The 13731-nt window shown below is 46.6% G+C and overlaps 1 protein-coding gene across 1 annotated transcript in view; it reads left to right on the top strand.

The window, feature by feature from the left end:
• Positions 1 to 6331, top strand: part of TGFA (transforming growth factor alpha) — a 58524-nt gene extending 52193 nt beyond the window's left edge. The window contains exons 5-8 of the mRNA XM_066639639.1: positions 792 to 912; positions 1385 to 1534; positions 4087 to 4196; positions 6275 to 6331. Coding sequence (XP_066495736.1) covers positions 792 to 912; positions 1385 to 1534; positions 4087 to 4196; positions 6275 to 6282 — 389 coding nt within the window. The 3' untranslated portion in view covers positions 6283 to 6331. The remainder of the gene's footprint in view (positions 1 to 791; positions 913 to 1384; positions 1535 to 4086; positions 4197 to 6274) is intronic.
• Positions 6332 to 13731: the final 7400 nt, after the last annotated feature.

The raw sequence follows: 13731 nt of genomic DNA, 5'->3' as shown, positions 1-13731 counted from the left end.
GCCTTGCGCAAAGCAAGGCTGGCCTGTCCTTTGCTGCCACTACTGCATCACAGACTTGAAACAGCAAGCAGTGGAGGGAGCCCTCATCCCACAGCTCACGCGAGAGGTCAAACAGTCACCTTCACGCTGAGATCAGTTGCGTCAGGCCAGAGCGGGGTTCAACAAATCTCCGGAGGGCCAGAGTTTCATTGGAGACTGGGGGCTCCCTGAGGGCCGCATTGAGAGGCCTCGAGGGCCGCAAGTGGCCCCAGGGCCAGGGTTTGGGCACCCCTGGCATGGACAATATCTGGTGACATATCTGGTCATGGTGTGTGAGAGATAGTCCTCCCCCCCGGTAGCTTCAGTATTCCTCCCTGTAAGAGAATGAAAGGATTGTCATGAATGTAAACATAATGAACTTTGCAAAATGATACCCCAAAAGGCTGATCTGGAGGTAAGTGGACTTGCATCTAATAATTTGAAAATCAGATTGTCATGAGTGATCGCCATCCTGCAAAGTGACTGAATCAAAGCAGTCTGGAGGGAGTCATTCAGTGCACGAGATCCAGTGTGGTGTAGCAGTTGAACCCTGGAAACCTGAATGTCAATTCCCAACTGCCCACAAAACGTATTGGGTGACTGTGAACTACTCTTGGCCCAACCTGCCTCGCAGGATGGTTGTGAGGAAAAAACTCGGGGGATGACGTGTGCCACTCTTGACTTCTGGGGAAGAAATGTGGGATCAACAGCTTGGAAAATAAAAGAACATCCCACATCCCTAATGCCTGTCTTTTCTCTTGATCTCATTTTAGCAGGTCCCCCAAGAGCTGCTGCTGTCCGGTCGCATTTTGATGACTGCCCAGATGCCCACAGTCACTATTGTTTCCATGGCACTTGCAGATTCTTGGTGCAGCAAGCGGAACCCTCGTGTGTGTAAGTCTTCACTCTTGCATTTCCAGACACCCTCGCTGGAACTGTCGGTATTGACTGGAGCCCCCCTTCAGCCATTGGTGTGTCCATATTTGTTGCAAACGAGGAGAAAAAAATGAGAGTGCACCGTTAAGCCATACCACACCTGCTGGCAGGGTTCCCAGGCATCATCTCCTTGTTCGCTTTATTGTAGAAGGAAGCACCCAATGTGGACAGGGTTCCTCTACACCATATAGAACCAGTGGCATAGCTAAACTGCACCCCTGTGGTGGAGTGGAGGTTGTCTGCCATTTCTGCTGGGCGGGTGACAGCTCTTACCTAAAGCAGCAAAATTGGCACTTCCCCCTCTGATCAGATGAAATTCCCCCTTAATTTTGATGAGGCGTTTCAAGTTGATCTCGAATGCTTCTACATGCTACAAAAGTCAACTGATCAATCTTCTTTTTAACACACTGCCCGCCTTTCTTGTCCACAGCTGCCATTCTGGATTTGTTGGGATGCGCTGTGAACATGCCGACCTTCTTGCAGTGGTGGCTGCCAGCCAGAAGAAGCAAACCATCACCGCCTTGGTGGTGGTTTCGGTGATAGCGTCAGTCGTACTTATCGTGGTCTGCGTTCTAATACAGTAAGTCTAGTTTAGTGTTGTTGGAGTCTCCTGGTAAAACTCAGTACTTCTGGAATCTTTTTGGGGAATAAGCACATATGGTGTCATTCATGTTCTGTGACACGGGTTGTGTATTTACAAGTACTGCAAAGCATACTAGAGTGGCATGTGGCCCATGAAATTGTTGTCTTGTTTGGAAAAAAGGCAGATGTGCTCAGCAGAGTCAGATCCGTGGTTCATCTAGCCAAGCCTTGTAATATGGCTTGCTTAATAGCAGCTGCCTGGTCTTTTTCCAGCCCTATAGATGCCATAGATGGTACCTGAGACCACCTGCATGCAGAACGCGGGGGGGGGGGGCTTTTCCATCCTCCTCTAAACCACTTTGGCAATATTGTGGCATCAAAAGCATGAGCTGTTTCTTCTTCTGTGGTTTTCCCTTCCCCCACTTTTTCGTATATAGTTGGTATCCATGAGGGATCCATTGCAGGACCCCCCACGAATACCGATTTCCACGGATAATGAAATCCACAGAGGGGCCTTACAAGACTACCCAGAAGCGACTGGGAGCACCTTCTGGTCACATTCAGGAAGTCCTGAAGGCCCTCCAGACGTGGGCTTGGCACCCGCGTTGAGTCAAATCCATGGGTGCCAAACCCACAGATAAGTAGGACCGACTGTACTATATGTTTGTGGAAAATATTTAAAGTTGTACCATTCTCTGTACAGTGTTTTTAAGACACATGCTCAGTGCTCCCACATGTTTCCGGGGGGGGGGGGGGGCCAAGAAAAAATTCAGCATTGTGTGCTCCATCCACTGTCCTTATGGCCTGTGATGACTTCTCCTCCTGATGTCATGTATTGTGGGGAAGGGTGTTCCAAGGATGAGGGATGGTGGCCTGCCTGGAACATTTCTATTGAGCTAAAATTAATGTGTCTTCAGTGGAATTGAGAGGAACGGGCGCAGTGTCAGTGTGGTTGATTTCCCAACCGGAGTGGTTAGCTTGTGATATGGCTTGCTTAATCCCCATCTCTGCAAGTGCTTGGCCCTCCTCGTAGCTCAGCTCACAAAACTACATTCACCAGCAATGGCACCAAAGAAGCAAAGCAGCCAGAACAGAATGCAGTGTGGAAGCATCTGGGAAACACTTCCGTGATTCATTCTGGAGCATGCCAGGACCAAGGGAGGGGGTCGTAGGCCTTGGCACAACCCAGAAGTGGCTTCCGGTTGGATCAGAGACTGTCCTGCAGCCAGCACTGTTTGCGGTGCTAGGATGGGGAATGCTGGGATTTTTCTGTATTACTTTTTAAAAACTTTTTAAAGTGGATTTGACTATCCATGGATTTTGGCATCTGTGGGGGGTGGGGGGGTTGGGAATGCCCACAGGTGCCAAGGGCCCACTGTAGTTTAATAATATTCACCCACAGTTGTAACATCAGCTTTCGAATTCTGAAGTCACTGCAGGTCAGTGAAAAGGTGGGCTCACCAGGGGAGTAATTAAGAAGCCCCTTGTTGATTGGGGGCAGGGCAAGTGGGCAGCGGGATTGGTTTTGCATCCCAGGGCATCAGTAGAAGAAGTAGGAGAGAAGATGCTGAAATCAGTTTGAACTGGTTACATTGATCAACACTGTTTGTTTTTACTCCAAAATTGAGCGTTCTGATTTGACAAGCCCAGTTACAGATTGGGATGCTGTCTGCTTGAAATGTTGAGCTTTTGTGAGGAACTTTGAAATGGCAATGTGTAGTTGTTTGAATTGGGGAAGCCTGGCACATTTTTGGTGAGACTTTAGGCCGGGTTGCGCCGAAGATTCCCCCGTGCCCCAGTTATCACCATGGAAGAGTATGGAGGGCACGAAGTGTTCCATATTGGTGATGCGTATACATTTCTAGCGTAGTGGTAGAGCAGCTGCTTTGCCTGCAAAAGATCCCAGATTTGGTCTTCATCATCTTGAGAGAGGGCTAAGAAAGACCCTCACTGCAGATCCACTGTCAATCAGTGTAGAAGGCTCAGCTACATGACCCAAGGGTCTGACTTGGGCATCCAGTAGCTTCCCATGTCCGTATGGACAAGATGCCACATTTTCATTGGCCAACGCCAGTGTGTGGACTGTCCTGGTGTGAACATAATAAATCCCAACTCCCATCCTTGGAGTCATTTGTGAAGTGATCCGTGCCCTCCTCCCCAGCTGCAAGACTGGGGTTGGTTTAGCTGCCCTATTACCAACCTGCCTTGGCAGTGCAGACCCAAACCAACAAGGCCTTGCTACCCTTCTTTTTCCAGATCCAGTCTTGGCTGCAGGAGATTGTCTCTATCCTTGCATGGGGTTGGATAACATTGGACACTGGGAAATGGGGCAGGTTCCTGACAACCAGCCACAGATTGTGAACCCTTCCAAAAAATGGAACCTACCAGATTTAAATGATTGTGTGGGGTGTACCTCCTGTGCAAACCTGCCCTTTTTGTAATTAACAGTCATTTCCCTGGACGATCTTCATTCTCTTGACTCGTCAGTACCATTTTCTAACTATGCTCCCCTCCTTAAATCCTAAATTGTTTTCAAATTTTGTGTTGCAGCTGCTGCAGAATAAGGAAGCACTGTGAAGGGTGTCGGACCTTCATCTGCAGACATGAGAAGCCCAATGGGCTCCTAAAGGGAGGGTCATCTTGCTGCCACTCAGAGACAGGTATGGAAATGGTCACAGTAACGGCCGAATATCTTGCAGGGTTTATTGAAACAATAGGTAACAAGAATGTCATTGGCTGGGCACCTGCCCTGGGCGCTACACCAAGGGGGGGGGGTGTGACTGCCCCTCATGCACTTTTCTAGTTATGAATGAGGTGCTGGTGACTTCATGGCTCCCAAGAGCCTCCACAGGAGAAGCAATGCAAAGCCACAGGAGCGAGCACTCCCACCAGGGAATCCTTGGAAATGACTGCGCAACAAGCTGTGCAAGGCAGTCACTTCCAGGTTCTCAGCTGAGGAGTGGTGCTGGTGGCTTTGCACACACACACCCCATTCCCTCTCCTGTCGAGGCTACTGGGAGCCTTCACGGGTGGAGGAAGGGGGGCACAAAGCCAACTCAGTGAGCACTCCGTCCTCTGGGGAGACCAGAAGTAACGTCACAATGTCACATGACTTCATGACGCCACTGTCCTGGGTGCCAGGGCGTTGCATTACAGCTCTGGTCTGTCCGGCTAGAATCTGGGTGGCCAGAAGGTTGGCCCTGCCTGTGGCTCATTCATATAGACAAGAGCTGCAGCAACTCCCCCGCTCAGTGGTGGAACATCCACTTTTGCATGGAGATGACCCTTCAGCCCTCCAGCAGTGCCAGTGCCAGCAGTGCCTGCTGCTGTTGGGCAGCAGGGCTTGGAAAGATCTTGAACCAAACCTTTGGAAAGCTGATACAAAACGAGATGGACCCAGGGCCTGCCTTGTCTCAAAGCAGCTTCGTGCCTCTGAGAACTATGCACAGAAATATCCAGCACTGAGCTCTGTGGTATCAAGATCTGTACGATTCTACAACTCAAAGAGGGCAGGAATGCTGCAGAGTTTAATTTAGGTTCTGCAAAGGCATGGATTAAGTTCTGGTCCTTCTAAAATAGATTTTACAGCCCAGTTTCCAACTCAGTAAAAAAGAAGTGCTTAGATTTCTCCTGATTTAGGCAGCAGGCCTGAGCATACCCATTTGGAAGTCTTGTGGGAGTGGCTCCCCATAAACAAATTGAGGGTTGTCCCCTCTGAAAGGGGGGGTTTGGTTTTCTTGCGTGCAAAGTGTTGTATTCATGTTATCCGCATCGTTTTGCCTGCCCCGGATTCTATGGCATCTACTGGAGTCTGTCATAGTGGCTGAATTCCGTGCTGGGCAGTGCAGTTGTCGCCCTGCATGCATCCAGGCCCCCTGGGGCTAGCCTGTAATGCTTTGCTTCTAAGAATATGGGGACCTCCTTGATGGATGGGGACAAAGTTCCCTCTAGTGCAGCCTTCTGTTGCTAACACCAGGTAGCCAGTTGCCTCTGGAAATGTGCAAGCTGGGTTTTGTTCTCTCCCCACCCCCACAAAAAACTGGCATCCAGGGGTGTAATGCATCTGAATCATTTAGTGGTCTATCATGGTTGATGGGCCTCTCTTTCCTCCATGGGATGGGGGGTAAGCAAATCAGAAAGCTTGTTTTGGTTGCAGCACTGATCTGTGTATCCAGCACAGGTTAGGAGGTGGCTGGAGGTCTCCTTGGTGTAAGGAGATAGTTTTCCCCTTACCCCAGGTAACACCCTAGCCTGCCAAATGGGGCTTCTCCAATCCATGCCAGATATTCAGCTGGCACAAATTCAGGAAGCCCAGTGTAACACTGGGGTGGCCCAGGAAGGGGGTTAGGATCTAGCAGAGGAGGCCTCTGTCAGTCCCTCCCAGAAACGCCCCCTCCCCACCTCCAAACCACCCTTTCGCCACCCTCTCCCAGCCCCTGCACTGTGATGGTGCACTTGCCTTCATCAGCAGCTAGTCCTCTGGATACAGCACCAGCAGGAGGGTGCAGGCCTCCTCACTGGTGCTGCCTACTCACATGGTGTCGCAAACATGTTTCCAGCACGTTCCCAACACCTTCAGCTGGTGGAGGCTCAAGATAGAATTGTGCTCACAAGGGGCCAGAGTGCTTCAGTTAGTGCTGGAGACAGAACTGAAGGAGCAGAAGTAAAGTGAAACATTGTGTTTGGTTTTTTTTTTTTTCCTCACCTCTTCAAGATGTTATTCATGACTGTTTTGCAGTTGTCTGATGGAGTCCAGGGGCGCCTGAATTTCTTGTCGCTGTGTGTAAATGGGACCACTGCGAATCCTAAAGAAGGCCTAAGTACAGAGAAAACTAAGTAACATGGACAAAAGTGCTTCTGGGGGTAGAACAGTATCGGCAAGCAGACTCGACCCTCTTTGGCTGCTCATCTGTCTCCTGTTGGACTTCTGGGATTTTTCCAAAGGGAAGGCACCATCTATGCGGGGTCATGTGGTGCCGTCCAGCAGACTGATTTTGTACGCAGAAGCTGCATCAACCAAGGAATCTCAAAGACCTCTTTTTTTATGAAAAGTACAGGCCAGCAAACCATTGGACATCATGGTTTACATAGCTATAAGAAGTGTGCAGGAAGGGGGGGCTCAATTTATAAGAGGAAAGAAATGTGTATCATTTGGATTTGGGTCTCTTTTTGTTTTGCAAGAGTCTTCCTGGTTGCTTGAGACTTCCTTGCAGGGCTGGTCTTGGGTTTCAGGCGTTTGTTACATATTTGAGTCTGATGGAAGGATGGGCCATGCATTGATCCTTTCTGGAAGAGCCAAACCTTGAGAAGGTCATTCCTGAAGTCTCTTTCCAGCCAGTTCTCTTTTTGCATCCCCAAACCTTCAAGATGAAGTTCTCCCACATGGAGCATCCAGAATTTAATGTCTATACTTTGATTCTAGGCTTTAAAGAGAAAAATGAAAGTGTTGGGGGGGAGATGACAATATTTTGAACCAATGACAACAAAATAGCATACACCACCAGTAAGAACTTGAACTGTGTGTAAAGATGAAACATCTAAAAGTTCCGAATGCATTCTTTTTCTCCTCCCTTCATCCTACCCCATCCCAAAAAATTTGGACGGTTTGTTTTTTTTAAATCACTTTTTCCCAAGGATTGAAAATAGAAAACCACAGAGCCATTAGTTGTGACATTATGCTGGGAATATTAGAAGCAGTGTCTTTTTCTGTTTTAGGACCTGACGCAAAAACCCCTCAAAGTAGATGAGAGTCCTCCTTGAATCAGTTTTGGTATTGTGTTTTTGAATGACTCTTGTGCTTCTACACAAGACTTGTAGGGATTGTAGGGATTTTTAGACAATCCAAGAGGATTCAGCGTAAGCACCTGTGCTGCTCTTGTTCCTTGCCAATCCCAACTTGGGCCACCATAAGCCACTTGCATGTCCAGAAACATTCCATGGGATTAACTGAAAGAGAAAATGGTTGTGTTGTGTGCATGCATCTTTTGAACTCGTAACATGGAACACATGTTCCCATGCTTGTCAAAAGAGGACTGAAGACCAGGACTCCTAGTCGTGCCAAGCTCCAAATCTCAGAAAAGTGGCACAATTCTCAGAATCTCAGAGTCATCAGAGGAGCCCCTGATGTTTTTGTACAGAATATGCAAGTTGCAAATATGGCTCTTCTCATTCATGCTTCTAGCCAGCCATTCAGATGATCCTTATTCTACCACAGTCTCTTTTTTATTACACACCCATTATCAAATTGGTATGAGTACACACCTGGACGCTGTGAGGCATCCAGCTCCTAATGCAAGAGTTGAACATGAGAGAGGCAGCAAAATTGAGAATTTCTAAACATTTATTTGCTCAAATGGTATCTTTCTTTTGGACTTGGTAGAGTTTAAATTCTAATTTGAAGATGCAAGCACAAATCTCTATTGTGGAAGCTTTAGACTTACCTGTTTTTTTCCCACTCTGACGAAAGAATGGCAAGTTCATAGTTTTGCTAAAAACAAATATATGTAGGATTCTAACCTTCATAATGTCCCCTTCAGGTTTTCTCATGCTGCCCTTATTTGAACCAATTACCATTGCTACCATAGCAAATTGGATACGTGTTTTTAAAAAGTTTAAGAGCAGATTTTTGACTTGAAATTTGGTGGGTTAGCTTATAGGATCCTTATATTTCTTTTTATTGCCATTCTGAACATGCATCCCTTGGACTCAGGAGACCATCTCTTAAAACAAAGAAAAATAAGGGTGTTTATCTTGTCCTGAAACTTTATTCCTTCCTTATTGAAGTGAATACAAAAGGTAATTTGTAACTTCTGGAAAATGTCTTGGAGTTTTGTGCTGTTTCCTTCTTAAGATAATTTAAAAGGAGGAACAAATATTTTGTGTGGGAATGCAAAGAGGGCATTGGACTTGAGGGATCTCAGACTCTTTAATGTCCTGACTGCAGGTGTGCTATATATGACTTTAAACATTTGAACCCAAGAGCATCTTCAAACAGAAATTACCCAGGCTGGAAATCTGCTTGATAAGATGCCTGGTGATTCATCGTGTTTTGTGTTAGGACACTTTGAAAGTTCAACCAGAATTCTTGCCACTCTATGCAGAGCTGAATGGGACTCTCAGGGGAGAAATGAACTTCAAGTAGCAACTGAGTGTTAGAACTCAAATGCTGCTAAAGACCTGCTTAAGTCTTGTCTCTGGAACCGCTGGCAAAGACTTTGATTTCTGAATGACAGTGCGATGACCTGCATTTGCCCCACTGCCTGGGTACATCCCTAGAAGTGGACTCGGTGTTGTCATATCTGAAAATGGTACTTTTGAAATGGTCAGAAACTGAGCAGGTGAAGCAAGAACTTGTATGGACTGTGCCAATTTTTCACATTGGATAGAATTTTTATAGATAATAAAAATGACCTTTTTCATGGGTAGGGGCTTTCTGATTGTGTGCTGACCTCCCAGTTTCACCATTAATACCCTTTCCCTCCCTTTAATAATTACGCTGACTGTTCATAACCAACCCGAAGTTTATTTTTAGTCAAACATTACACTTGTTCCCTCTGTATATGTTGCACTGATAAAAAGTTAATATTTAATGTTTTAATTTATTGTGTGGTTAAATTAATTTGATTTATGTAAAAATGTTTATGTAAGTGGCTGGTTTTTTCCCCCTCCTTCCTAAATACGCTGAATTAGTTATTTAAATGAATGAAATACACGTTTCGTAATACTTTGCTGTCATCCTGCTTTTTATTGGGTACAAGAGGTGAAATTAGGGGCAGTGCACACATTTTAGCACCAAGTAGATCTCCTCCTGCTTCTGTGTGCTGATGACACAATCCCACAGTCTTGCCTCTGGTTTGTGCGACTGTTGTGAGGGTTTCTCAGTGTAGCATAGTACTCTTTGTAAGCATTTTTTCAGTTGGCTGTGTAGTTGTGCAAATGTCAGGAGCTGGCCCACTCTATCCTGAAGACATGGGAGTAGATAACAGAAACATTGTCCTCCACCAAAAACTTCATCATGAAAACATGTATTGAGTCTTCCCTCCCCAAATTGGGGGGGGGGGGTTTAACCCCACCACAATGCACAATGGCCACCTGGCAAAATGAGTGATGGACACTGGGAGTTGGTCAATAGTATAGCCTCTAAATAACATGTTTAAAAATTGCCTTGTGAAATGACAATACTTGGTGAAAACTGCCACTCATTGCTGATGCCCCACAGGCATCATAAACACACATTGGATAGTGCTTGACACACATTCTACAAAGCATTCACTACAGCAACAATTTTCAACCAGCATGCCGGGGGACGTTGTGCTGCGAAAGGTCTGCAGGTGTGCCATAGAACACAGTGGTTGAAAATCCACTCTTCTGGGTTCTGCAACTGTCTGTAGTGATGAAATGTCTGTCCTTCTTCCACGGATAGCAGGCAGCTGAAGCAGGACAGACAATTTGTTACTACAGACACTTGCCCTTGAAACAGAGCTGCAGAACCAGGGAGAATCTCCCAGAAGCCAGAAATGACATCACAAGAGTTGAAGGCCAGAGAGAAGACCATAGAGGTCAGTGTGCCATAAGAAGAAAATTCTTGCAAACTGCTGAGCAACATTATAAATTTATAGTTGAACCTGGAAAGCCCCTTTTCGGTGCCAAAAAGAGTTTGCTTTGAATACTGTCCACGTCTGTGTGAAGTCTTTTGGAGAGCTGCTGCCCACCTATGTAGACAGCACTTAGTGGGATGGACCAGTGCTCTGACTCAGTGGAAGGCAGTTTTCCATGCGTGCTTGAGAACATATATAACACTTTGAAGTGTTCATAACACCTGGCGTTCTCCCTGGACTGCCATAGTCTCCAGCTGGCTCTTTTTCATGGCTCGTTGAATTTTTCTGTCTCTTGGAGTGGAGACTCATGGGTGGAGATCCATGCCAGGATGTTTTGAATTTGCTCCATGGCTCTTCTTTCTTCTTCCCCTTCCAGACTGGTTTGTTCTTATTTTAGGTAACTGAGGCGACTGCAACCATTGTTCCTTTTCAGCTTGCTGTTGGCTCATCCGTGGGGACAACTGATGCGGGCTGCATTGGCGGCAGATTGTGAGGAGTCATGTGGCCAGGAGTTCCACTGTTCAAAATCTTGACAAAGTCCCTTTTGCACCTCTCCAAATTCAGCAAAGTTATCTTCTAGCTCAGTGGTTGGCAAACTCATGTCATCTGCATAGCACAAAAACAGTCCCCGGTCAGACCAACGCTTACAGTTCCATTGTGTGGCTCACTAGAAGCCCCTCTTAAGCACCATTGCATGATGCTCTGGGCAGTTGTGACAGTAGCCCACTGTCCCAGCAGACTTTGCATCCAGATTTCTGGACAGGCCTGCAGAGAGGGTCGCACAACAGTGGTCAGAGGGGCTTCTATTGAGCAACATAGTGGAAACAGTAAGCACTGCTCACAATGGGGAGAGAATCAGTGTTGCACTGGATCTGGCCTGTGGACCATGGTTTGGGTGAACACTGTTCTAGCTGAATCAGACTTCATATTGCTTCTGAATCAGAGGTAGATTCTGCGGCCAACCCACAGAAAGCTGGTGGCTTCATCACAGGCCTACAAAATTGAGAGTCAGAAAAGTTTTTCCCAAACTTTATGGTGGTTTGATATGAATTTGGGGTTTGATATGAATTTGGGGTGCCAATTCCAAAAATGGCATCTGTTTTGCCCTATCACGTCTAGTTTTGGAGATATAGTATGATATAGTATGATCTCAGTGAATGGTTCAAGCAGTTTCCTCATGAGGAAGCCATGATTTAGGCTTGGTGAGGTTCCCTGGGGTGATACCCAAAAAGGGGGGGGGGTTCACTGCTTAAGCTACTCTGCTTCCCCCAAAGAGGAAACTATTTTAATTTTCTCAAACAGATTATGGGCCCAGAGACCAAGTACTAAGAAACCCAGAGGACTGTGTACTAAGAAGCCTAGATAACTTGGAAGAATTTTTATTTTTTGCCTTTTGCTTTATGGGATCTCTCCCCACTCACTTGTGTAAGGCTGAACTTGCTTGCTAAATAAAAGATGGCAGAAGGATCAGATGTGAAAGCCTTAGCCATTCAACCAATGGTCAGGCTGAACCCCAAAATTTTCCACAACTGATATTGTAGAATAAAGGCAGAAATACAGATGTATGGAGGCTTACCTGCTCTAAACAAAGAGCCCGAGAGGCTCTCAATAGCGGAGGCTCTCAATAGCAGAGAGGCTGCAATTGAAAAATGGGATCAGGCAGATGGGAAGGCTAAGTACCTCATTCTCAGATCACTAACTGAGCTTCAGTTGCCTTAAGTGCAAGAGGTTAATACAGCAAAAGAAATGATAACAATCCTAACTGAAACCTATTCAAAAACAGGAATGAAAGACCAGTTCAGTTTGATTAATGATTTGTGTTGCCTCAGATTGGAAAGGAAAGAGGACTGGGATAAGTACTGTAGCAAGATCACCCAGTTTTTCTATGATCTTGCACGCACTGGCATGGTTCTTTCAGAGGATCAACATATCTTGATCCTCTGTGGCATATCTTGTGGCATATCTTGTTGGATGCCTTAGTGAATCAGTTTTGGGGAGTTTTAAGTAATCGATAAATGGAAGAGAGAAAAAGGTGTTTAAAGACATATTAGCAGAGCTGAGGACAGAATGCATACCCTATAGCAGTGGTGGCAAACCTATGGCACGCGTGCCAGAGTGGGCACTCAGAGCCCTCTCTGTGGGCACGTGCGGCCACTGGTGGACCTGGGCATGGGGCAGATGGGTCAAAAGCCCCAGGCGCTGAGCCAGGCAGCCTGGAGAGGGGCGCTGAAGCTGCAGCTCCCCCAGCGCGTCACTTTAAATAAAATGGAGAGTTTTTTCCAAGCCTCCGTGTGTTGGGGAGGGCGGGCTGCTTCCCTCTGCCCACTGAGCTCACTGCCCTCCTCTCCTGTTGCTCCATTGCTGCCCCACCTGCTCCATGTTTTCTTTTCCTTTTGAATTTTGCCCACTCTGCTCGGCTAAGGTCCATGTTTTGCTCCCAAATGGCTCAGGGCAGTTCACTGGCTGACCACCAGCCAATCGTGAGTGCAGCCAAGCCTTGCCTCCTCAACCATTTTGGCAAAAGGGCCACATCATCTCTCTGACACTGTGTCAGGGGGGGCGGGGGAAAATAATTATAAATTTACATAAATGAATATATTAGGGATGGAACATATGAATGAATGAAGGTCTTGCAATAACTCAAGGCCTATAGAAGGCCTTGCACAAAGCAAGACTGGCCTTTCCTTCTCTGCCGCTGCTGCATCACAGACATAAACAGCAAGTAGTGGAGGGAGCCCTCGTCCCACAGCTCACATAAGAGGCTGAACAGTTGGCCATCATGCTGAGAGCAGTTGTGTCAGGCCAGCGTGGGCTCCAGCAAGTCTCTGGAGGGTCAGAGGCTTATTGGAGACTGGGGGCCCCCTGCGGGCCAGATTGGGAGTCCTTGAGGGCTGCAAGTGGCCCCAGGACTGGGGTTTGGGCACCCCTGTTCTAGAGGAAAAGTTCATTACGAGTTACAAGTAATAGTAGGTAAAAGATGTTAATGTATGAGTTGTTTTTCTTAAACTAAAATCTCAGTATTCAGGTTAAATTGCCGGGTTGGCACTTTGCAATAAATAAGTGGGTTTTGGGTTGCAGTTTGGGCACTCGGTCTCTAAAAGGTTCGCCATCACTGCCCTATAGGCAAGGAGACCTTGCTGAGAGTGGATCAAATTACAGGGCAGAGAGTAAACTAAACAAAGAACCCCTGAAATGCAACCAATGTGATAAACAAGGCCATTTAGCTCGATGTTATTATTCAAAACAGCCAGCTACAAAGGAGCACCTAGGCTTAGCCCAAGGCAGAGGAAAGAGTCAGAGAGAGAATCGGAAAAGGGGGATTGGCAAACCCACTCACAGATTCTCAAGCAACAGCTCAAACCAAAGACCATGGTTGTTGCATGAAGGAGCAAAAATTAGAGAAACAAGCATGGATTATTGATCCAGGATGCACACATGTTCAAGCCAGAGCTTTTTCCAAGAATTGGACACCAGCGTAGGAGGTCAGAGGTCAGCATAGGAGTCAGCTATAGTAAATAGCTGATGGAAAGAAAATTGAAATTCATGGAAAAGTAAAAGTAAAGCTGAATTGTGTGGCAGATGATCTGATAAATGAAGT

The sequence above is a fragment of the Tiliqua scincoides genome, chromosome 11, assembly GCF_035046505.1.
Source record: "Tiliqua scincoides isolate rTilSci1 chromosome 11, rTilSci1.hap2, whole genome shotgun sequence".
Classification (NCBI taxonomy): domain Eukaryota; kingdom Metazoa; phylum Chordata; class Lepidosauria; order Squamata; family Scincidae; genus Tiliqua; species Tiliqua scincoides.
The sequence above is the reverse complement of the archived record's forward strand: the minus strand, read 5'-3'. Positions and strand labels throughout refer to the sequence as shown.